This window comes from Apus apus, chromosome 1, assembly GCF_020740795.1.
Source record: "Apus apus isolate bApuApu2 chromosome 1, bApuApu2.pri.cur, whole genome shotgun sequence".
Lineage (NCBI taxonomy): Eukaryota > Metazoa > Chordata > Aves > Apodiformes > Apodidae > Apus > Apus apus.
In genome coordinates this window covers 60,816,085-60,841,031 of record NC_067282.1, presented here as the reverse complement: position 1 = coordinate 60,841,031, position 24,947 = coordinate 60,816,085, and the positions used below count along the sequence as shown (strand labels likewise).

The 24,947-nt window shown below is 40.6% G+C and overlaps 1 protein-coding gene across 4 annotated transcripts in view; it reads right to left on the bottom strand.

The window, feature by feature from the left end:
* The window catches only part of CUL4A (cullin 4A), a 42,432-nt gene extending 18,393 nt beyond the window's left edge, over positions 1–24,039 (bottom strand). For 2 of the 4 annotated variants that reach the window (XR_007888378.1, XM_051608051.1), the window contains exons 1-10: positions 23,825–24,039; positions 23,101–23,216; positions 18,460–18,563; positions 16,115–16,184; positions 14,325–14,398; positions 12,626–12,788; positions 10,494–10,583; positions 9,044–9,126; positions 5,410–5,477; positions 1,279–1,397 (exon numbers count right to left, since the gene is read on the bottom strand). Coding sequence is in view for 3 of the 4 variants with exons in the window: in XM_051608051.1 (XP_051464011.1) it covers positions 1,279–1,397; positions 5,410–5,477; positions 9,044–9,126; positions 10,494–10,583; positions 12,626–12,788; positions 14,325–14,398; positions 16,115–16,184; positions 18,460–18,563; positions 23,101–23,216; positions 23,825–24,005 (1,068 nt within the window). In the remaining variant the exon portion in view is untranslated. Of the gene's footprint in view, positions 1–1,278; positions 1,398–5,409; positions 5,478–9,043; positions 9,127–10,493; positions 10,584–12,625; positions 12,789–14,324; positions 14,399–16,114; positions 16,185–16,750; positions 16,798–18,424; positions 18,564–23,100; positions 23,217–23,824 lie in introns of those variants that run through there. The other 2 variants (XM_051608052.1, XM_051608053.1) reach the window with 2 other exon arrangements.
* Positions 24,040–24,947: the final 908 nt, after the last annotated feature.

The following is a 24,947-nucleotide window of genomic DNA, read 5'->3' as shown; positions in this document are numbered from 1 at the left end:
GCCTCACCTTGAGGCATTCTGTCCTACAGAATATGTTTGAAAGGGGGAGATTTACTGATGCTATAGAAAACAATTTCTAGCTTTTTTGAGTCTGAAAAAAAACATTTTTTAAAAACAAAGCTATAAAAGGTCTGATTCTGCAAGACATAACGTATGATGAAAACTTAAAAATTTGCTGCTGTGAAAGGAGAGGTTCTAGTTCTCCTTCCCTTATTTTCTCCACTTGTCCTGAACTCCTGCTTCTTTCCTTTGGCCAGCACCTGGACTCTTCTATAAGCCTCTTTAGCTTACTAAACCTGGCATAAAATTGACCTTGCCCACGTACTGTATTAAAAGAAACCACAAGAGTCTATGGAGTAGAAGGCAGCACAAGGGTTAGGTCAGGAACACTATCTGGAAGCAAGGCAGAAGAAAGATTACTCCTTCTTGGCCATGGCAAGTGGTTCAATCAGCCCAGCTGCCTATGGATCCACAGACTGCATACAGGGACACTGGACAACACCCTGCAGAGCAAACTCTACCTTGATTCTGGGGACAGAAGGGAGACTATGTCCCACTGGTGGTGGTGTGCATTTAGTCCGGAAGGCTGATGAACACATGGGCAATTCAGGAGAGAATTACCACATTGGGAATTACCAACTCTGGAGAAAAGTACCTTCTGTGAAGCTTTCCCACTTCCATCTTGCAAGACTACTAGAGTGCAAGTTCTCTGGGGCAGCATACTACATCCATAACGTACCTTGCAAAACAAATCTGGAATCTACATCACATCTAATACGACTTTGATGATGGATTATTTTCAAGAGGAGTATTCCACTGAGATTAGCTTAAACACTCATCACCATTCATGTAGGTTGGTTACATCTAGCCCTACTAACCTGCAGTGGAAGAGCTGCATTCTGATGTTCCACTGATTTTGCAGATATGTAAACACTGGAGTGTATTTGTAGCAAAACACAACAGGTATTACAATCCAACATACTCTAAACACATGTGCATGTGGTTCTACTTAGAAGCAAACCAATCCAAAATAACTTCTTGTATAACACTCGAACCTACAAGGAAAGTAATTTCCAAGTAGATGTTTAAAACAAAAACTTAGGTGTTGCAGTTTCTCAACAAGGAGTGTTCCTAGAGAGAAAACATTAACATCCCTCCCCGTATCTTCTTCAAACAGAATTTTGATGCATACACCTACATATTATTCTTGGTTTTGATAGAAAAAAATATACATGACACTGCATAACTTTTGACATTAGTAAGAGATCTTTGACATACCTTGATGTATTCACTCCAGTGTTGCAAAAGGATCTGCTGCCCACCTTTTACTCGGCTGAACAGCTGGTATGTCTGAGTCAAATCTGATATTCTATTTTCATCAAGCAGGTTATCAAGTCCTAATAAAATAAAATTAAAAGATGAAATTTGAATACAGCTACATAAATACTGCAGAAATATATTAGAAAGATCTCTATGAAATACATCAAAAGAGAAGACCCTCCAGTGTTCTTAAAAAATATGAACTTTTTACATTTCTGAAAGCAAGTGATAAGCTCAGGGTTAACATGTCCCCTTGATTAAACTGGCTGACGTGATTTACAGAATAATATTTTTTGATTATTTCAATTAAGTACATTCCTAACAAAGTGTTGACTGTAAGCCTTTTACAGAACATTTATGCTTGATTTGAAGGGTACAGGTTTATCAAGAGATATCATAAAACCTCTAGAGAATGTCAGAAAACTGTAAGCTATGTAAACTGTCCCAGTAAAGACAAATACTTTGCAAGATTTTTTACCGTGAGGTGTTGTGAGCCACGCTTTTAGATTAAGAATGTGCACTCATACCAATGGAGTTAACATAAGACTACAAATTCCTTCCAAGCAACTTTGTCAATTCACCCTACATGAGACCAGGCCCTGGACAATGAATGAAGTGAAGCTCAAGGCAAAACATGAAGCATAACAACTACGTAATTACTGGATAAGAAACTGGCTGGATGGCTGAACCCAGAGAGTGGTGGTCAATGGCTCAATGTCCAAATGGAGGCAGGTGACAAGTGGTGTTCCTCAGGGGTCAGTACTGGGACCAGTGCTGTTCAACATCTTTATTGGAGACATGGACAGTGGGATTGAGTGCAACCTCAGCAAGTTTGCTGACGATACCAAGCTGTGTGGTGTGGCTGACACCCAAGAGAGAAGGGACGCCATCCAGAGGGACCCTGACAGGCTGGAGAGGTGGGGCCAGAGCCAACCTCATGAAGTTCAACAAGGCCAAGTGCAGGGCCCTGCACCTGGGTTGGCACAACCCCAGGCACAAATACAGGCTGGGGGGAGCATGACTAGAGAGCAGCCCTGAGGAGAAGGACCTGGGGGTGGTGGTAGATGAGAAGCTCAACATGAGCCGCCAGTGTGTGCTGGAGCCCAGAGAGCCAATCATGTTCTGGGATGTATCAAAAGAGGCACAGCCAGCAGGGCCAGGGAGGTGATTCTGCCCCTCTACTCTGCTCTGGTGAAGCTGTACCTGGAATACTGTGTACAGTTCTGGAGGCCTCATCACAGGAAAGACATGGACCTGTTGGAGAGGGTCCAGAGAAGGGCCATGAAGATGATCAAAGGACTGGAGCCCCTCTGCTATGAAGACAGGCTGAGAGAGTTGAGGCTGTTCAGCTGGGAGAAGAGAAGGCTCCAGGGAGACCTTATAGCAGCCTTCTAGTACCTAAAGGGAGCCTACAGGAAAGCTGGGGAGGGGCTTTTCACCAGTGAAAGGGCTAGGGGTAACCTGTTTTAAGCTGAAAGAAGGCAGATTTAGGTTAAATATTAGGAAGAAATTCTTCACCATAAGGGTAGGAAGGCACTGGAATAGGTTGCTTGAGGAGGTTGTGGCTGCCCCCTCTCTGGAGGTGTTCAAGGCCAGGTTGGATGAAGCCTTGTGCAGCCTGGTCTAGTGTGAGGTGTCCCCTCTCATAGCAGGGAGGTTAGAACCTGATGATCTTAAGGTCCCTTCCAACCTTAACCATTCTATGATACATACACATTTTTACATTTGAGAATATGATTAATATAGTCCCAGTGTCATCAGAGATACATTGTCTGGTGTTGGTGACAGATGCTGTTGTCATATGGGAGGGCAGCATCAAAGATTTAGCATTTTTTAAAATCCAGAAAGCTTGATTTTACACAGGTTGACAACTCACATCAGCATAGCTGGCTGTGTAGAACCATCCTACTTCACAAAACAGACTTCATTAATTCCAATTTTTAAATGGTATTAGGTAACAATAAGTTTAACCTTCCATCTTTCTCTATCATGTGAGCTGTGCGACTTAAACAATTATTTTGTCACGTACTTGGCAAATGAAAAAGACATAGGAAAGCCCTCCAAGACAAGGCTTCACACAACTTCCAGAAAGTAACTGCCAGAGTCTTGGAAAATGTTATTATACTCACAGTGGAAAAAACTCAACAATATCTAGTCAATGGGAGTTCACAGAATTATAGGGGTTGGGAAGGGACCTCTGCAGATCACCGAGTCCAACCCCCCTGCTTCAGCAGGAACACCTAGGACAAATCACACAGGAACGTATCCAGACAGGTCTTGAAAGCCTCCAGAGAAGGAGACTCCACAACCTCTCTGGGCAGCCTGTTCCAGTGCTCCATCACCCTCACAGTAAAGAAGTTTTCCTCATGTTGAGGTGGAACAACCTCCTGTTGTAACTTGGTGCCATTTCCCCTTGTCCTATCACAGGGCACCACTGGAAAGAAACTGGCCCATTCTTGACACCCACCCTTCAGATATTTATACACATTAATAAGGCCCCACCTCAATCTTCTCTTCTCTAGACTGAACAGCTCCAGGTCTCTCAGCCTCTCCTCATATGACGGATGTTCCAGTCCCTAATCATCCTCGTAGCCCTTCACTGGCCTCTTTCCATCATATCCCTGTCCCTCTTGAACTGGGAAGCCTGGAACTGGACACAATGTTCCAGATGTGATCTTACTAGGGCAGACTAGAGGGGTCCCTTGACCTGCTGGCCACACTGTTCTTAATACATCCCAAGATACTATTGGCTCTCTTGAAAAGAACGCAGAAAGTTATGTCAGTCAAGTGTTGCTACACTTAAATTTTTTTTCCACTTTTAAGTGCAGACATAGAATGCAAAAGCTGATCAAACAATACTACAGTCCTAAAATGTAGTAAATATAAAAATTGCAGTTCTCTCCATGTTTACATGCACTGTGCGTATACATTATAAACAAAAAAAAGTTCAGATTAAAACAAGAACAGGTACTTTCTGGTCAAGCCAACTGATAAACATGTTACTGAAAAAGTTACTTTAAAACAATATTTGAATTAAAGAGCAAGCAAAATTTACATGTATCAACAAAAACATTATTACCCCTTCCTTCTGTTTATGATCAGCTTAAGAATAACTCAACTGGAGTGACAACACTTATTTTTATAAATTTATTGAAAACAGTGAAATAACTTATTCCCAGAGTAATTCAGGGAAAACTGTGAGCATACATATATTTTTAAAAAGGGGAAAACAAAAGAAAAGAAGGTGGTATGTATATCCCAAAAGTATTAACAAACATGGACATGATGGCTCTCGAAGGTATGAAAGAGCTAGGGAAATGTATTTTGCAGTAGTAAAGGAAACATACATGTATGGATAATTTGCTAGAAGATCTAAGACTTAAAAAGATGCCTAGTGCAAGCAAAGGAAAGGATCATTTAAAGTATTAAAAGATCAAGGAATACTGACCAAACACAGCAGCTTAGTGAAAAAGAGAAAGATTAAAAGTTAAGAGGAACAAGGAGATGGTGACTTGAAGACACTGATGTCTGAATAACGACTTCTTAGGAAGACTGCAGCTCATATCCTAAATTGCCAGACAAAAGGAGGCAATTTTTGTCATGTTTTTGCCATGTTTTTTGTCCAAAACATGGACAAAAGCATATGAAAGGGCATTGCCTTGGAATGCTGTCAGTTCCAGGAACTCAAGATGCTTGAACTATACAATCACAAGAATACATGAAGCTGTTGCCTTTGGGATGTGTGATTATCACAGAAAAAAGGGCAGGACAGCAACTGCAGTTCTCATTTACAAGTTTATATAATTCTAGGAAATCAGCAGTTCCAAAAGTTTAATTCCTAAGTCCACTACTGCAAGTCAGAGATTTAGGGGGTTTAGCAACCTATAAAAATATGGAATTATATTTGTTTCCACATATACAAGTTACTTGTCACAGTAGGTGTAACAGAGTCATATGGTTGGCTTTCTATATCTGTGGAATTTTTCCGTGGCTAAAATACCTCCTTAAATAAAAGCTGTGGAGTTTATAGTTATTGCAGAGTGTGATAATCTGTTGCTTATCAGAGATTACATGACTTCCAAAAAATACCTTTTTGCAAAATAGCTGATAAGTGTTCTCCTAGTAGCTGTTTCTCCACACAAGCTATCAGTGGTTTCCTAAAAAAGACAAGAAAAGTAGATTAGAAATATTAGAGTGTAAGAGAATTGCCTCCTGTTAGCGTATTTGTGAATAACTCACATAATACAAAAAAAATAATCAGTTTTCTACTTAAAACAGAGACTGCATATTAAGACAAAAATGTCATATGCGATCTAAGTCAAGAAATAAGAGTGTACCATGTAAGCAATTAAAGATAAGATTCAGTTTGAACACTAAAAAAGAAGCTATTACACAGTAGAAGAGAGAAGCTTAGATACCAATAATTAGTACAAAAAAGTTTTGGAAAAAAAGTAAAATTGACATTTTCTTGGAAACAAACAAGTCAACAAACACAACAAAATCCTCCAAAGGTTTGAACTCCAAAACAGCACAATACATGTACAAAACTTTCATCCAGTTGAATTACGCACATACATAAGCATAAATTGAGCTAGAACAACACAACTCAAATTTGCAAAACATTTTAAATTTGTCCTTGAATTTTCCCTACTTTTTTCTGTTCCTGAAATATTTGTTTGATACATTTGCTTTAGACAGGATTTAAAAATAGTAGCAGGTTTTCCTTTCTATCCTTAACTGTGTAGAAGAAGAAAGAAATGTCTGAAGTTCAAAGTGGTAACTAATTCCGACATTTAAACTTCTTCCACTATTTACCATAAGACAACGAAAGACCAACCATTTCTTTCTCTGTTAAATTTTATAAAAGCGGTTCTCGGACCATTAGGTGTTCCAGAAGAGAAGTGATTGACTCTGATGGAAGCCATTTACTTCCACTTTGTGTCCCCACCTTTGTTAAAGCACCACCTTACCTCAAATACTTCAGCAATGATTTGCCTGACCTTCCATACAACATCCAGTTCCAGTCCCTTCATCTCAAAAGATTAAACTAGAATTTGAAAAGGTTCAGAGAAAGGAACAGGGATGATCCAAGTATGGAGCAGCAGCTATGAGACAAATAATTGCATGTATAAGGGCTCTTCTTTCCAGGAGAGATGACTTGGCAAGTATACAATGCATTGATAGGCAGGGAAAAGGTGGTAGGGAACTGACTGATCCCTTTCCCTTCCAGTGCAAGAGCTGGGGTCATGGTATTAGGGCAATACTGGTGGTCATGGGGTGATGGTATTTGCAGCCAGACTTAAAAGAAAAAGAGATTATTTATAATGTGATGGCTATTGCACTAGTGGAATGCTTTGCCAAAGGCTGGCAGAGATGCAAAAGCCTACGTGAAGCCTAGTGAGACAGTACAAGTATTTGAAAGAGATCCATTGAATAACACTACACAGACAAATCACATCAGGTTCAGAAAATATCCTGCACCGAAAACAGGCAGATACTAGGAAAGCATCAGGGCATCCCATGCACTTCTTTACCTTGAGTAGTCATAAGAAAACATCAAATATCAGTTAGACACACCCTTGCTCTTAAACATACAGCCATTTTTATGGCTACTTCCACAGTCCCTGAAATGTCCAGCTACTGCTATCTACAGATGCGTCTGACTGTCTCCAGTAGTAGAAGGAGTAAAGGTTGTATAAAAAAAATCCTTTTACCTAGAAGACCTATTCTGCCTACAGGGGAAATAAGGGCAATTTGACTGCTTGAGACTGAAAGGCAGAGCCATATTTCATAGAATCATCATAGAACCACAGAATGCTTTGGGTTGGAAGGGACGTTAAAGATCATCTAGTTCCAACCCCCCTGCATGGGCAGGGACATCTCCCACCAGACCAGGTTGCCCAAAGCCCCATCCAGCCTGACTTTGACATGGGAAACCTGTGCCAGTGTCTCACCACCCACACACTAAAGAATTTCTTGCTAATGTCTAGTCTAAATCTCCCCTCATCCAGTTTAAACTCTTACCCCTTGTCCTATCGCTACATGCCCTTGTAAAAAGTCCCTTCCCAACTTTCCTGGAGCCCCTTCAAGTACTGGAAGGCTGCTATAAGGTCTCCCTGGAGCCTTCTCTTCTCCAGGCTGAGTAACTCCAACTCTCTCAGCCTGTCTTCACAGGCGAGGTGCTCCAGCCCTCAGATCATCTTCCTGGCCTCTTCTATTTCCTAACAAGCAGACAGAATGAGTAATTATCTTGACTGCTAGCTGATGAGTGAGCCTGAAGGTACCTTCTTGCATGGCCTCAAAGTCATCTAGCTCATGCATCTCCTAACCAACCAGGAGACATACTTATTCTGCTCAGCTGTCCAGAAAGAGGCATGTACTGATGGGCTGAATAAACCCCCCTATGGGCTGCAACACCACACACTCCATGTGTTGCACAAATCTGGTTTGAAGTATTTTGAATTATGTTTCCCATGATGATTTTGTCCTGGAAGAATAATTTCCATCTCAAGATCAGACCTAACAACTAAATTTAACATTTTTCTGCTCTTTTCATGCACACCTGGAGAGACAGCATGACCCAAAACAACTCCAGGACACTATTTTTAAGAGCTACTGTTTCCTAAGGCAAAGAACAAAAACTAGTGCAAAGCATTCTCAAAGTAGGTTTCTAAGCCTTTAACTAAGGACTAGATTCAAAGCAAGGACCTGATATACATCTAGACACACTAAAAATATAATGATATCAACCTATTTTTTTTACTTAAATAAATATATTTATACGCCTTCATTTTATATAGCGAGATAGTTCCATATAGTTTAATGTGACAGATTCTGCCTGAAAAAGCTAGTCACCCTGCAAACAGCATTTATAGAAAACAGATTCAAGCTCAAATCTGTATCATGATATGTAAGGCATGCACAAGTATGTATATAAAGAAATAGTAAGTTAAAAAGAATTTTTATTCAGAGTTATCCTTCTAACACTCAATTAAGTGCCAATACATCATCTAAAAATGAAAATTTAAATAAAATGTTACATTCTTCATTAACTGTTATGTGCTTTTTAAAAAAAATTCAACAACTTAGTGCAGGATAAATTATATATGCATCTATAGCACGTTGTTGACTCTGCAGTACTTCCTGAATGCACATTCTTACTCTAGCCAAACACCTATTGCTGAACACCTGACTGAAAAAAAGGACAAGCTACCTTGCACAACACATTGGCAACAGCTGCACCAAAGTTCATGTATCATCAATTGATATCCTAAACTACTCATAAATGTCATTCATGGCCTGTATCCTTGCCATAATTTAACTTGTTCTTTCCTTTTTTTTTTTTTGCTTAATGAATATTTCTTTCCCTTAAGTGATTAATAGTTAATTTTATTATCAGCAGATGAACAGTTAAAATCATCTACTATTTCAATAATGCAAGTTTGAGTTATTATATAATGCTTTGTTAACTCTAATTTACACTATTAAATTTCTCTGGATAAATGTCTCCCCTCTTACTAAAAGTATCTTTTGATCTTAAAGAAAACTGTTTTGCTGAAAACAAAAGCCTTAAAAATCTCAAGCTGTATCACAAGTGCTGTCAACAAGATAATATCTGTAAGATAATAAGAAAATAATCTCTGTGTCTCTACAATAACGGATAATTACATTGTTGTATGATGGATGCTTGACTTACATGAAGAATGACAACATTTGTACTCACTGTGTGCTATGGTCTAAATATGTTATTACTCTGTCTCCTTCTTCTTCCAAACGTTTATTAACATGGTGGAGATATTCTGGAACCTAGGGAAAAAAAGAGAATGCCAAGTTCGACTTCAGAGTATGAAAGGCAGATAATCTTGTTCCATTACAATGATTTAAATTACAATTTTTAAAAGAGTGCAAATTGGAAAGGAGTATTCCACCAGTATGTTGTTACATAATCTGTATTTTTATTAAACAATGTTACTTCATATTAAAAGTATTATAATCACAACTGACAGAAAGGAACAGAAAAAGAGAAATCTGAGAATTTTTCAGAGGAATTTATTCTCACTATCCTACTGAGTTAGGCTAGCCTTTCAAATATCACGCAGCAGATTTCAGCTGGTGTGAAAGGTATAGTTCTCTTATTTCAATGGCAGTTCCTCCAGTGGAGTATCTGTCCCTATGGAGAGCTGGCATATTTATCATATGTTATGACACAGGTGTGAAACTCCAGTGTCAATGACCAAAACAGTGATTCATACATGCATATATACACGTGTATGCACTAACATGCACATGCATATGCAGGTATATGCTTACTTGTGTATGCACTACGTGCATATGCATTAAAATGTACATATATACACTGTGAGCATGAGGGTCTTATTCCTTTTGTGGTTTTCCACAGCTTTCTACTAAGCATATCAAAGCAGTTAAGACTATTTTGACACCTCTGTTGAACCTTTTCATCTCACAGTGGAATGCCAGGGACTGAGGCTGACTGGAGCAGGATTAGACACAAGGATTCACCTCAGTGCAATGTAAACAGATGTTTTCAAAATGTTTGTAGAGACTCAGTGTTAAAATAGAATTAATAAAGGCAGCCTTCTGTATTTTAGACCACCAAGAAACATATCTTTTTATATACATTTTCAGAGATGACGACATTTGCGAGCTGCACACTGCAGAGTATAATTTTATCTCAAGGAACAGAAAATAAAAATGCCTTAAGTCTATTTAACTAATAAGGAAAAAAACCAAAACAGCAAAATACATGCAACAAAACAGTAAAAAAAGTAAGCTGTTTATTTAGGTATGAACCACATAGTAAAATTAATGCCAGTAGATATATTTTAGAGCTTTTGGGCAAAGATAATACTAATAGCAAACCTTAAAACTTTATGTGGAAATAGCTTTCTGGTACTGTGATTTCAGTTACATCAAATGCCACTGGATTTCTCCACCCTTAATTACATATGCCAAGCACCAAGGCAAGATGGAGTCTGCTCTTCCCTTTGCTACAATACTGTGGTTCACAACGAAACACCTGAGTGCGTAATGCGTACCTGGGTAGCAGGGAATTTCATTGAACATTAATACACCACGGCACTACTAGAACTTCTCATGTAATTGCAGAGCACATAAAACTAACATTAAAATAATTGTCTACAGCATGCATCTACCTCTCTTTCTTGCATTAGTCTTTGGCCTTCTGCAGCATATAAGCAATTTGTCTCTTCCAGAAACCTCTGTTCAAATGATTCCTTGTAAACCTGCTCAAGAAATTAAGTTACATTAAGCTTGTGAAGTAAAGGCAGCATGTTTTGGTTGTCAGGCATAGTAAAATCTGAAGAATGCACACAGTTACAAGTATCAGAGTATCACTGCATTAACACAGAAGTTCTGTTTGTCCACTGCTTTTAGAAAGACTAAGATCAGAGCCAACCTCCCAGCAATAGCATGTTTTGGTCATCAGTACTCAAATTGTCTAAATTGACAGGCTTCTGTTCAAGGTACACAGCCCAACACCTGCACCCAGCATCACAGCACAGCAATGACATCCACTCCACCAGAGCTCAAGATTACCACTGGTATTTCTGTGGCAAAAAAAAAAATATACTTCCAACTAGTGAAATATTGGCACAAACCAGGTAATTCCTATCAGTAAAATAATAATATGCTCAGTAACACATCTTCAGATCTGCCAGGTTCTTCTCAGTGGTCCAGGAAAAATGAATTAAAACAGATAAGGGGAACTCTCTTTCTCCAGGGAAGGAATATAGTGTGTAAAAAAGAACACCAACAACAATCACAGGTATCAAAAAATTTCTGCATAATGATTCAGTATAAAAAGGAGTTAAGTTAGAAAGGACAATGATAAAAAATAGTTAGGAGAAGGTAGGGAATAACATGTAAACAGGGGCACAGTTAGTGAAGGATTCCTTGAGTGTGGTGGAAGAAGAGAAGAAAGTATTTCTTCCAACATACGGCAGAGCTGTAAAACTCATTAAATTTTGACAGTTTTTTTTTCTTTTAAGGTCTTGTAAAAGCCTGATTTTTTTTCAATGCAAACATAAGTATGAAACCTTTGGTTTGACAGGCACTCAGAGGATAACATTTCACTAACTCAGCATCACAAGTAGACTTCACTCATTGATTCAGCCTTCTCTTTATAGTAGCTCCATGTTCAAAAAAATAAAATGCTAGATTTCATGTCTTACCTTCCTTTCCTTCAGGATAACAGGAAAAACATTAACATAACAGAATATGGAACTATTCTCTGTATAAAACATGTAAAGCTCCACAACAGGAAACAGCTCTAGAATAGGATTTATGCAAGCAGGAATCAGCTTCCATTAGCTGGGCTTCAATTGCATAATTGTATAAAAATCAGGAATAAGTAGAACATTGTTTTCAGATTAAATATAAAATTTCCTTATTTAAATGTATCTTTCTTCAGAAGCTAACTTCTTTTGAAAGAGGGAGAAGTAGAGATCCTGGCCTATAATTACAGGATTATGAGCACATCTCTATCTCAGTGAAGTGACAGATAATAGAAAAGATCAGAGTAGATTAGTTTCCCTAGTGAAAAAAAGAAAACTACACTTTTGAGCCAATGAAGGACAATGCAGACTTACATCCCATTCCGTAAAAAGGATCCATTAAAGGGGAATGTTTATCTTTAGTTAGCAGAGTACTTTGCTAAAAAATAATAAATGTCAAAAAGTCAACACCTAGAAAAAAAACTGATGCAGTTAGAGAAACCTGGCAAATAACAATGGGGAAAAAAAAAGCAGGAAAAGGCACACAGATCAAATCCACACCTCCAGGTTATGCGTTCTGAAAAGATCATTGACAGAAGTTTGCCTTCTCTCTTAAACAGAATAATTAGCTATTAGTTTTTCTGGTACACGAGAAAAAGTTAGAGATGGAAGTCAGATGGTTAACATGAAAAGCAGAAAACAAATAAGCTGCCTGACCAAAAACCCTGTTTTATGCAGTCTTCCTTGTTGAACTCTTTTTAAGAACTTCAGTCAGTTTCATTACACTGTAAACCACAGACAAACCATCACACATACTAAAAAACTTGCAAACCTACTATTTAAGATTCTGTAGATCACTGTGTCAGCTAAGAAAAACAGGCAGAGGTCTCATTTACAAAGAGGAAGATTGTGCATCAAGTAAAGAAAAGGCAACTGTCTCAGTCTACCAGCTACATTTTTAAGCACATTCATTAGAAGAATAAAAAATTCTGTACAACACAGGAATTAGAAGTCCAAATATAGCCTTTATCAGTAAAGTTTGCTGTACTCACCTGCAGATCAGACAGCATGCTCAACAAGCTCCGCAGCAAACTTCTGTCCACAGCTTCACCATTCCTTTCTCGTTCAATCAGCAGGAGGATTCCATCAATGGTCTTGTTTTGAACTTGCTTGTCACTAATGACATGATTTCTAAATAACTCTAGCCCCATATCCCTGTGTGAATATTGAAAATTAATAATAATATTGGTGATTCTTTTCAAAAGTCTGTATCTCAGTTTTAGAAAAGTATATTCGTAAGAAATATATATGGTACACACACATTATACAGAGAGGGAATGTATTAATGGTGTGTATACTCTTTTTGATGTTTCCACTAAGAAAACTGTAACAAGAATTATCATAAAAATACCAGGCCACATGCTACCAGATGCATACACTTCATCTGAGAACTATGACCACCCTGTACATATTTCGCATAACAGAAATAATGTTGTTAAGAAAATTACTATAATAAAAATTTAAAAATCTGAATATACACCTTAACATAAGATTAAATCAATTTATGTGTAATCTATAAAATTTGTTTGAAATCATGAATCTGGTATGTGGTCAGGACCCCATGATCACCTCCATGAGATTCTTGTTTCATATCAATATGATAAGGAATGGTCCCTCTATGCCATGAAGGCAACTGTTAAATGTTGTTTTGGCCAAGGAAAACAGAGGAATATTAGATAAAACTTGTTATCTCCAACATCTTCACAAGCATGAAGATTTCAGTAAAGAGAATTTTCCCAGTATGAGAATAAAAGACACAAAATATCAACAGACCTATTGAATGACATTCAGTGAAGGGAAGCCCAGCACAAAGAATTGGAGGAAAATTACTGCAGAGGTTGGGAAGAAAGACAGGATGAGTATGGATGCCAGGCTCCTCAGACAGCCTGAAGAACTCCTGAGAGCACACAGGCCAGCCAGACAGGGAAAAGGCATGCTCTTATTTCAGTACTTTACATCTTTTTATTTGCTTTAGACAAGGTACTGATATGAGTAAATGTTCAGCAAAGCCTGGGTTTGTTTTCTCAGGCTATAATATAAAATGCTCCTCAATAGGCATGGTGAAAAACTTGATGCCCAAAGTTGTGACTGCAGTGTGCTTAAAGTACTGCAGCATCTAGGGGGGCTGAGGAGATGGCTTTCATCTCCACACCCTGAGTCATGGGTCTTGATTCTCAAGAGGCCAGTGCTGGAAAGATGATCTGTACCTTGTCAGTGTAACTGATTTCAAAAGAAAAAAAATAATAAAAATCATTCAATTTTGTCCAAACCAGGAGCACCTAAAGCAATGCTGGGCCTAGGGTTAAGGTGCAGAGGCAGCAGCCTGAGGAGGTTCTTCACACAGCCAGCCTCACCCAGGCTGTGACAACCACACCTATATAAATACATATACATACATACACACACACACACATATATATATATATATACACACACATATATATAATATGCCTTGACTTTTAGGCATATGTTCACAGACTTTTTTCTTCTTCCACCCTCACTTTACAACAAATATTTCTGGAGAAGAAAATAACATATGCATATGCTGACACAGGTATTGCCATAAATTAAAACAAAATTTTACAGACCTGTTACACAGATCAAAGATAATGGGAAAACTTTTCAAGCTTTACAAATATAATTGCTTATTCCAACTCTGACGATTTGAGGAATACTTACATGGATACCTACCATATAGAAGGAAGCATTGAATTTTGAAGTACATATGTACGATCCAAAAATAAGAAAATGCTTCTGATCATTATCTGAAAATATATAAAGGAAACATTTTTCTCTTCACCAGCATGTGGCATTTCAATTATAAATTACCTTCTTAAAAACTACATCATATAGACATGCACCTTAATTGCTGATGCATGTATTTTCAACTTCTGTGGTGACTTTTACAGCCACTGGTATGTAATTTTTTTTATGTTAATACTATTACTAAATGGTATTACCACATATATCCAAAATAGTTTTCAAATTCATAAGCATTATTAGCCTGTTATGAGTTTTAGTGCTACTGAGATACATAAGCCGTTCAAGCAGTAGCTCTAAGACACTCAGTAAACACCCTGAAATAGCATGCTGCCATGGTTTTTGCTTTTTAAAAAAAGATTTAAGCACAGACAGCAATAAACTGTGCAACTGATCTTTTCATAATAGAAGCTAGCTGCCAAATTTAATGAGAAAAATAGAGATACATTACTTCTAACATGGGAAAAAAGTATAACAACACATTCTCAATTTTTAATTAAAAAAGAAATACAGGGAGGTGGGTTTTTATCTTGTGACTCTTTCATATTCAAAATCCATTTTAACTTTGCTCATAAAAAGACCACTTAGCTTTCAGATTAGCATAACTAACTCACTCTCAGGCCAGCTACAGAGATTTCTATCCCCAGCTGTCCACCTACTTGTTCCCTAAAAGGTTTCATTGCTTCTGAAGGAATTCCCAAGCTGACAATTTCTGGCCAAGGGTTTTAAAGTAAAACCACAGTGAGCCTGATTTTTTCTCTGTTTTTCCACAATTGCTAACTCAACACATGGGCAAGAAAGCCACTTGCTACAGGTTGTAGCTTTGAGGAGGGGGAAAAAGAAAACCTCTCAAAAGTAAAGAGAACAGAGTTCACTTTTTGTAAAACCTTTTTATAAAATCAGAGGTCCAGTTTAATTACATTTTCAAGGCAATAAACTTAGAATCTATTTTCATCAGTTTGTTGAATTTGTTTTGAATAGTTACCATAAAGCTTTCCATTTTTATTTCAGATAAACACATACCTCTGACCATCCCCCACAGGGGATAGGGATAGATTCAAGGAATTAAAATAGAATTCAACCATTGCGGCATCTCTAGCCAAAGCCACATGTAATGCAATGAAAACTCATTGTAAAATGCTGGTTTAGAATTAGAACAAAGCATTCAACTTGAAGGGACAATTCATATGGAATGTCTTTGAGAGAGGATTTTTGCTGGAACATAATTTATCATGGAGGTAGGGAACACAAAGGGCAGAAAGAGAGAGAGCTTCAGTTATTTAATCTTCCTGTTCTTAGCTCTGTAGTCAGTATAACCATCTCTGCCTTGCAAAAAACAACAAGAAACAAAAAACAAAACAACAAAAAAACAGCTTTCAGAGCTGTCTAAAAGCAAAGATTGTGGATTCTCCAATTACTTAAAATTACAAACAGCAAACAATTTCAGCATATCTTAGTTAAGCTTTTCTTTCCACCCATAGAAAACAGGTGTCAATATACTTCTGAGTGATACTCCAACTTCACATGAAACCTAAGAAAGCTAGCCAACACAGCAGAACATGAAACAACAAAACCATCCTCAGCTATGAAAGGGCAAAGTGAAAAGGTGTGGTGAAACTTGGAGGAGGTGCAAAGCAGTATCAAGTTAAAACCATGACAAACTCCTTTTTGCCAGTCTTCACATCTCAAGGATATACATTTTGAACAAACATTCAACTTACCATTTGTCTGCAATGATCTTGCCAGCATTTATTTATCTTCTTTAAAAATAAAAGACTATCCAGAGAATCTGTACAGCACCTATTAAGGAAAACTAGCTTGCTGGTATCTTTTGAGGCCAGGTTCTGAAGATGATCTTTGCCAGCCATTAAGCAAAGCAGCTCCATGAATATTCCAAAGTTACTGGGACTACTCAGGGATAAACAGTTAATTGCAGAGCTCCTGCCTAGCAGAGGGGCTGGCACCTCTCCAAAAGGCCTCTCCATGTTTTCAAGGAATAACACTCACTGCTCTTCAGTAATACCATCTAGTGGCTGTACAGTATAATTTTGATACAGATTTAAACAAGAAATCCCACCAGGGACCAAAACAACCTTGTCACCAACTGAGGTGAGAGGGACAGGTTTATTTTGTTTGTTTAATGAGTTTACACTGTGCACAACAGAGTGACCCTAATCTCTTAAAAGCAGTTACAGTTCTAAATAATCCCCAACAAATCCAAATACTGCTCTTTTCATATACATCTCCAGGTCTCCCTAAATAAAGTATGAGTTTTCTTTGTTACACAACAGATTTGACTGTTATTTATGAATAACAGAACTCTAATGTATCATGAGTAAATGCAAATGTGGCTTTACCTTCCTTTCCTGCACAGAATCATCTCCAGCTCCTTCTGGCCAAATCTGATTAATCTGATCTTATGCCCTTGGGATAAAAAGCAGTATACCTGTAAAATATAAAATTCTCAACTCTCCGAAAGACTGTTTCTGTCAGACATGGGGAGTGAGCAAAGTTTTAAAACACCTGTTTTAAAACATCTCTTTAGAAGATCATCTTAAGTCTGGAAAGCCAGGAATGCAGTAGACAACTACTGCTTTAAAGCAGTATATAAGATTTATTTTTTAGAGATTAATTATGTTTAAGAGACTACCGTGCTGACTAACTTTTTAGATAGATGTGATTTTAAATGCATCAAAGTAAATGTAGTTAAAAAATCAGCTGCCATATAAAAAGTGAATTCACAATGCTGATTTACATACCATTTCTTACATGCTATGTAGAAGCCAGGCTCCTTAACTATGACTCAAAAAACCCAAAAACAAAACCATGTTGAGACTTAGCTAGATAACAGGGAAAAATAACAAACCAAACACACACTTCTTTATGAGTGTAGGCACTTACCTGGGAAATGCAGTGAACTGAGAAACTGAGTCACAATCCAAAGTACATTTAAGGCATCCACCTGGAAAGAAGATTCTTTCTGGGCCCCAGTCTCTTGCTTCTTTCTGTTTTAACATACTATTTTCATAGAATCATGGAATGGTTTGGGTTGGAAGGGATCTTAAAGATCATCGAGCTCCAACCCACCTGCATGGGCAGGGACACCTCCCACTAGATCAGATTTTCTGCTATTAAAATACACACAGAGACCTAGGAAACACTGCTAGCACCCAAAGCACTGTAGTATCTGTTCAGTCTGCCACTCTGCAGCATATGTTTGCAAAGGCACTCTCCAGGAACACAAGAACAGCCAGGTGGGTGTAGACTGAATTTATCTACTGCCTGAGCAACTGCAACCCTCTGGCTATTACACTAAACCAACTATCACATAAAGAACAGGCTCTGCATGAAAAGCACAACCTGATTCTGAAAATAGGGCTCGGTACACCCAAGTGTCCAGAGAAGATCTACAGGCACTTCTGAGAACAGTTCAGCCAGAAAAAAAATTGAGACAACTAGGGAAATTTACCATAAAACGTGAGGTTACTGTGCATCCCAAGAAAGCCACGTGATCTCCTGAACTTAGATCTCTCTCCCAAGAACTTCCCAAGGTACATGAGACACCTACTGTGCATGTTGAATCTGTTGACACAACAGCTGAATAACTGCTGCTGACCAGTAGTTACTATTCCTCAAACAGGTATACTTCACATTTAAGAATTATTTTACAAAGACACTATTGATGAAATCACCACTACTGTGGTTATTTTTTTTCTTTTTTTAAAGCATTCCTGCTGTAAGCATCTCCACTGCTTACCTGCCATAAAATCCAGACCTGCTCTTAATCCTCACAGTACTACTGAAATTCTCTAGATTAGATGTAAAATTTGCATTCCTACTAAAAGGATAAGTAAATTGTTATTAGAATGCTACTTACCTGCACACAAAAAATTATTAATCCACATGACTGAAGTTGCTTATTCCTGATTTGAAAATAGGTAAGTGGTCAAAAAAGAACCTCTAACACATCGGCAATTACTGGTGCAAATTTCGCAAAGTGTTGTTTTAAAAAAATAATTATATAAACTAACCATTCTAACCACTTCTGTGCATGAGAAAAGGATATTCTCTAAATTGAAGGATTTGTGCTTTCACATGATCTTCACAGACTTGTCGTAGCTGTTTGTACAGTGTAGCAGAGACTTTGTAAGAACAGAGATTTTCAACAGCCTAAAAACCAAAAAAATATGAATTAGATTAAAAAAACCTCAAATTTTTTTGCTTGTTTAATCAAGGCCAACAATAAAAAAGAAAAAAGTAATCAGCATTTATCTGTCCAAGTTACGCACAAAAACAAAACATAAAAATGAAATTATCCAAAATATGTAGAAAAATTAAGACTTCATGATTCCTTTCTGATTTTGGTACATTCTTATACTGACAAATTTGGTGTACAAAAACGTCCACCATCACTTTAAACTTTACAAGAATTTTCCTCCCATGAATACTGCTCACCAGCAGAACTCTTCCTGTAGGTCCACTTTGAGCATCCTCCAGTGTGCACACACACATGCATTTTGGGGAGGGAACACAATCACACAAACTGTTTTCATTTCTTAGTAACTTTAAGGTAGACATTTCAACCACTCTCTGTAAACAGTAAATGAATACAGCTGTTTTCCTGTCATTTTATTAACTTCTTCCCAAATACTTCCACTGATTCACACATTCATGCTTAGATATGTAAACTCAGTGGAAAAAAATAAAGAAAAACAAAGAACCCCCCATTAATCATTAAATAAAGACTTGAATTGATTTATTGGGAACTCATGAGATTTAGTTAAGTATTTATACACAGCTGGCTAACAGACTGGTTCTGCCCCAAACCAAACATTCTTGTGGCCAGGAAATTAATACAAATCAAGTTTTTATGCAGCTGACCCAGACTACACTGAGACAGCTCTAGCCATCTCTAGAATACTGCTGTTCAGCTATACAGTAATTACATTGTCTTACACTAACATTTTTTCCTCACAAGAAACTCAATGAGAATGCCAAAGAGAAAATGTAGCCTTGCTTGACACCACTGCCTATATTTAGATTTTGTTCCAGGCACACTTTATTTTAACTTGTCTGCTGTATTTCAATAAATTATTTTATTAATAGACCACAGCATTTGAAATTAATCACAAAGAAGACAGCCAAATGTTCTGTGAGAACTGTGAAGTTTACATTAAGTGTTTTTGGCCATTCAGTGCTTCATATAAAATTATCCAAAGGAGCTGGACCTTATTTTCATAACTAAAAATCCAGCTGTCTGGACTAAAAATCCAGTTAGAGGAAGCTCTAACTCCACCTCAACTGCCTTTAATCTTTGACCTGATACTGCGAGAACATAACCTAAGACCTAAAGCACTGCTTCACCTGGGCAACTAAAACTGACCTGAGAATATTTTCCTTTGCTCCAGAGGATTTCTAGTGCCACATTTTGTCGACAAATTTTCTGACAGCATCAATGAACTTGGACAAAGTTTCAGTATTTTCTCAGCCATTACTCAGTCTTCCCCAAACCTAAGGTGTTTTTTTTTTGTTTTTTTTTTTTTGGTGTGTCTTATTTCTTTGTAATATGAAACATTATAGTCCCTAATGCCAGCATGTAACTCTTTGTCAAAGCATTAGTAACTGTCCCTCATTCTGTTTCAATTTAAGACCACCCAAACACATGGGCTAGCAAGTGTGTGGGCTTGGAGAGAGGTGAGAGGGAAAGCAAGGCTGCTTCTTTGTGCAGCAGTGCTGGCTTAAAGTGTGTTTCAAACTGCAGCCATGTCACCTCAGTGCCACCCCTACTAGCTGCTTCTGCTTTTTTTTTTTTTTCCCTTTTTTTTTTTTTAATGGGGGCATGAGGTTCAATAATTTCCTTCAGCTTTTGTTTCATTCAGAGTTTTTGCTGCCTCTCTGAAGAAATCTGATTTGCCTTCATCTTGCAAACAACTAGTCTGGAAAAAAGATACAGTAATTATCACCTCTACAAGGATATGAGAAAGACAACATTTTCAGACTCTTTACCTACAGAAATCTAGTAAAAGTTCTGTTTCAAATCACACTTTTAATGGCTTGTTTTGAACAGTCTGCTGTTTTACAGCTTAGCATGCAAATTATTGCTACTTCTTGTATTATTTCCTCTATCGGTTCTAACATTCCAAATAGTTTGCATCCAAAACACAAGTTAACTTGTTTCCCAGAGATTTCCCCAGGGGGTGATTCTAACCTACCCAATGTAATTTTATTTAAATGCACATCAACTACGGCTTCATCAATTTTGATACCATACTAAAGCAAGCAAACAAACAAAATCATCATGCAGTGCTTATGGTTTTCATCTGGTCTTAAAACAGGTAAGAAAAATAACATGTGCAACACACAGTATTCACGCAAAATCATGTTGTGGATAGTTTGTTATGTTTCCTGTGACATAGCCCTTCACATATATATATCCTTCAAATAGAAGCCTGGTCAGGACTCTCAACTTTTTTTCCTTCACTACTACACCATCCTGTTCTGTGTCCTCCAGAAGGGCAGTGCTGCCCCATTTCAGGTTATTTAGGATGCTGCAAAGGGAGTTTTCTTTTTCCATTATTTTTATCACTCACTCCTCACTTGGAAATTCTTTGCACTGCCCCACTTTCTCTATCCCATCAAGTACAAGCTACTTCTATCAAAATCTGTGCAATCTACCACCCATCCCCGACATCATTTCTATTTTAGTCACAAAAAATTGGCTGCCACCCTCCCATTGCTCACTGGCTGCGTCTCTGCCAAGCACCTTCATGCCTGATCCCATGCTGCCTCTAATGCCTGGAAAGGAGTATCCTTCGGGCTACCCACAAAGCCCTGTCATTGTTCTTCAGCTTTTCCTCAGTCACTGTGCCAAATTAAGCAAGTAAATCAGAAAGTTCAAAGGCAGGCTGGTACACCAGCCTGCTCACCACACTGAACCCCAGCAGGCCTCTCACTTCCTCCCTATCTTGTCTGATAAAGATGCAAAAAACACCCCAAAACACCCAAAAAACAAACAAACAAACAAAAGCAGTGATATTAAGAACTGATGCACACAGAGAAATTTTCCCCTGTGGATGACTCGGTGCTCACCAACAAGCAGATAAAATGATCTGTAAGTACAGATCAGGTTTCCAACAGATGCTGAACTTCATCTTTTATTCCTTTGGCAGGAGAGTAAGTACCTATCGATGCGCAGGCAGGCCGAGCACCACCACCCACTGTGCAGCAATCTTGCTGATCTGCACCACTGCCTTGCAGACCATCGGACTGGCCTTGTGCAGCTTCGACAAACAAGCAAGCAAACAGAAAAAGCAAGAAGTACAGTTCCTCCCTTTGCAGCTTATCTGAAAACCCTGTCCTCCCACCAAAACTCAAGTCTGTACCCTGGCGATTGCATAGCCATATTACTATAATCTCGTTTCTGAGCCTCTGAAAACAAGTTAGGTAACCCTCCAAGCATCTGTGGGTTTGTTTTTGGTTTTGTTTTGTTTTTATCTAGGCATGAAAAAGCAGGATTTTTCAAATGCTGAGTTTAAAACCATAAAATGTATTATGTAATTCAAACTCTGCAAACCTGCAAGTATTAATAGATTAATGTGTCAATCATCTATTTAAAGGGAGTAAATTATATTAACAAGCATGTACACACCCAGCCATTTTAGACCCATATATTACATCCCTTAATGAGAGACAAGGATAGTCAGCTCTCAAATGCATCCTGATTTTCTGAAGAATGGACCCAATATGGACTTCTGGCTTTCTCTTCTCTCACAGTCTGCACTTTGCAGACAACATCAAACCTACCTCAGCTGAACATTAAGACAAAACCAGGTAAGCATAATAATGTCTTAGGTCCTGTTCTGGCAACGAGATCCACATCTGCAGATCAAACACCTGCACCCACAGAAAACTCATAACTAACTTAATGTATGTAGCACAACTTGGCGCATCAGTAGTTTTTTATAACATGATCATCATAAAAATTACTACTTCAGTTACACAGTTCAAAGCGCTCATGTTTAAAATAATATAGAACTAAGGCATATATAAATGAAGAAAGTAGAAAGAAGAAATGGCTCATGAGTATTTCTCTTTTACCATTCCTAGCATCTGCTCATATAGTCCAGATGCTACACAAATACTTTTTCACCATTAAAAAAAAAAGATCCTGATTGTTATGAAAATAACAGTAAACTGAACCACAGGCAGACTGACAGTTTGTTTCCTGCTCAGTCAAGTTTCTTTTTTAATTTCCCAAAGGGTATTGATACTGAAGTCTAATTCCTGTTATCTAACAACACCAAAGATTTCAACATTACTATTCACAAGAGTCCAAAGTATGAGCAAAAGATAAATCATAACAAAATATGTATCTGCACAACTCAGCAAGGGCACCATCCCAGTTCTAGCACCTTGGGTAAGCACTGCATTGGAGAGATGGACACCTAACTCTCAGCCCTGTCCAGGCACTGACTTCAGTGTCTCCCAACATAAACTGCTTTTTCATGGGCCCAGATCCTGGTAACTTGCCAAGGAACTGCTATATAAATCTGCAAACTGACTAGAAGCAGAGTCTGGAGCAAACAGTTCAGAAAACATAATCAGCTTTTAACAAATGCACTATGCTAAGTATGTAGCTCTGTGGAAGACCCAAAGCACTTAATTTTCCTTCTGTTAAACCTAAAAAAAATCCCTACAAGCCTCTTACCTGGTAGAGCTCTTCAAGGTTGTACTTAATAGAAATGCTACTCTGTATCGCTCCCACTGCCTCATGAAGCTTCTGCCATGTGTCCTGAGTATAATTATCTGGTAATTTGGGTCTTTCTGCGAAGGAAGACACAGGTAGTTGAAAACCAGCCGCACAAGGGGAGCCCCTAGCTATCCTTCTCACCCTGCTTCCCCAACTTCGGCCAAGCCGTGTTGTGCTTGACGGCTTAGTCCTGGCACAAGCAGAGGGTCTTCTCCCCCTTGCCCCGAGCCAGCAAAGCGCAGCGCCGGGGGGCAGACCTGCCCGCGCAGGGCAGAGCCGGCCTCGGGGCCCACCCCAGCCGCGGGGCTGCTCGCTGCGTTCTCTTTACCCCCGTCGCTACTTTTAGCCAGGTAACCCTCGCCTCCCCGTAATCAGCTGTGACACTAAGGTGGCTTTCTGCCCGCTTCCTCCCGCTGCCCCCGCGCACCCAGCCCCGCGCCTGTCCCCGTAAGCCCTTAAACCGGGACGGTGACGGCAGCGGGGCGGGTTATCGGCCCGCCGGCAGCCTCCTGTCGCCCAGATAAGGCGGAGGGGCGGCTGGCAGCGCCGGGCCCCCCCGCCGCTGCCCACCGGGGGAAGGAGCGGGGGAGCGGCCGGGCCCGCGGCAAACACGGCGGGGGCGAGGGCCGGGCGGCGGGGCAGGGCGCACCTGCGGGGGGAAGAGGGCCCGGCCCGCACCCACCTCTGAAGTTCTTGATCACGAGTTTCTTGGAGGAGGCGGTCGCGCCTCCCCCGCCGCCTCCTCCTCCTCCTCCTCCCCCCCCGGCGCGGGTGGCGGCGGTCAGCGAGGAGGGCTTGGTGAGCCCGTTGGTGTGCCCCACCAAGGCCGACAAGTGCGGCTTCTTCTGGGGCTCGTCCGCCATCTCCGCCCCGGGCGCCGTGTCCGGCCGGGGCAAGGCGCTGGGCTGGGGCTGGCTGGTCCCCGCCTCCGCTCCCTCCTCCTCCTCCTCCTCCTCCTCCTCCGCCGCCACCCAGCCGCCCTCCCCCACCCTGCCGGCTTCCCGGCCCTGCCCCCGGGTGCCTGCCAAGGGCCGCCGGGCCCGGCACTCACCGGCAGCCGCCCGCCTCCGCCGCCCAGCCCGGTGCCCGCGGCCGCTCCGGGCGTGCGGGCAGCGCCAGCCCCGCTCACAAGATGGCTCCAGCGCCCGGGGCAGCCCGGCGGAGCCGAGCGGGCGGCGGGGGCTCCCCGCCATCGCCACCTCGCACCCCCCCGGGGCCCCCGCTTCGCTCGGCCCGGCCGCGGCAGGGGCGGCGGGAGGACGCCGAGGAGCAGCCAGCTCTCCCGGCCCCGGCAGGCCGCGCACGGCCGGTTCCCGGGGGGTCCGGCCGGTTCCCGGGGGGTCCGGCCGGGGCCCGCTAAGGACACCGGTGGCACCTGCTTTACCCGCCTCACGGCGGCGCCCGTAAAGCGACCGTTTCGCGAGCTTAAAGGCTCGATGTAACGTTCTGCGCCAACAGTTCACACGGGCACCGAAGCGGCCGCAGCCGGCGGGGACGGCGGGTGGTTTAGCCCGGGCGCTCTACTCAGGGAAGCGACGCGGGGCACCCGCCAGCGCGGGCCCGGCCCCGCGCAACACCCGGCCTGGGGCTCCCCGGGGCCGAGGGGCGGAGCAGCCGCTCCCGCCTCGCCCCGCCCCGCCCCGCCTCGCCTCGCCCCGCCCCGCCCCGCCCCCTGAACGTGCCGCACGCCCCGCGCACGAGGCTTACCGCTGACGCACGCCCTCGGCCCCGCCCGCCGCGCTTCGCCATTGGCTACCGCCGCGAAGCCACGCCCCGCCCCGCCCCCGGGCCGCTGTGGGCGGGGC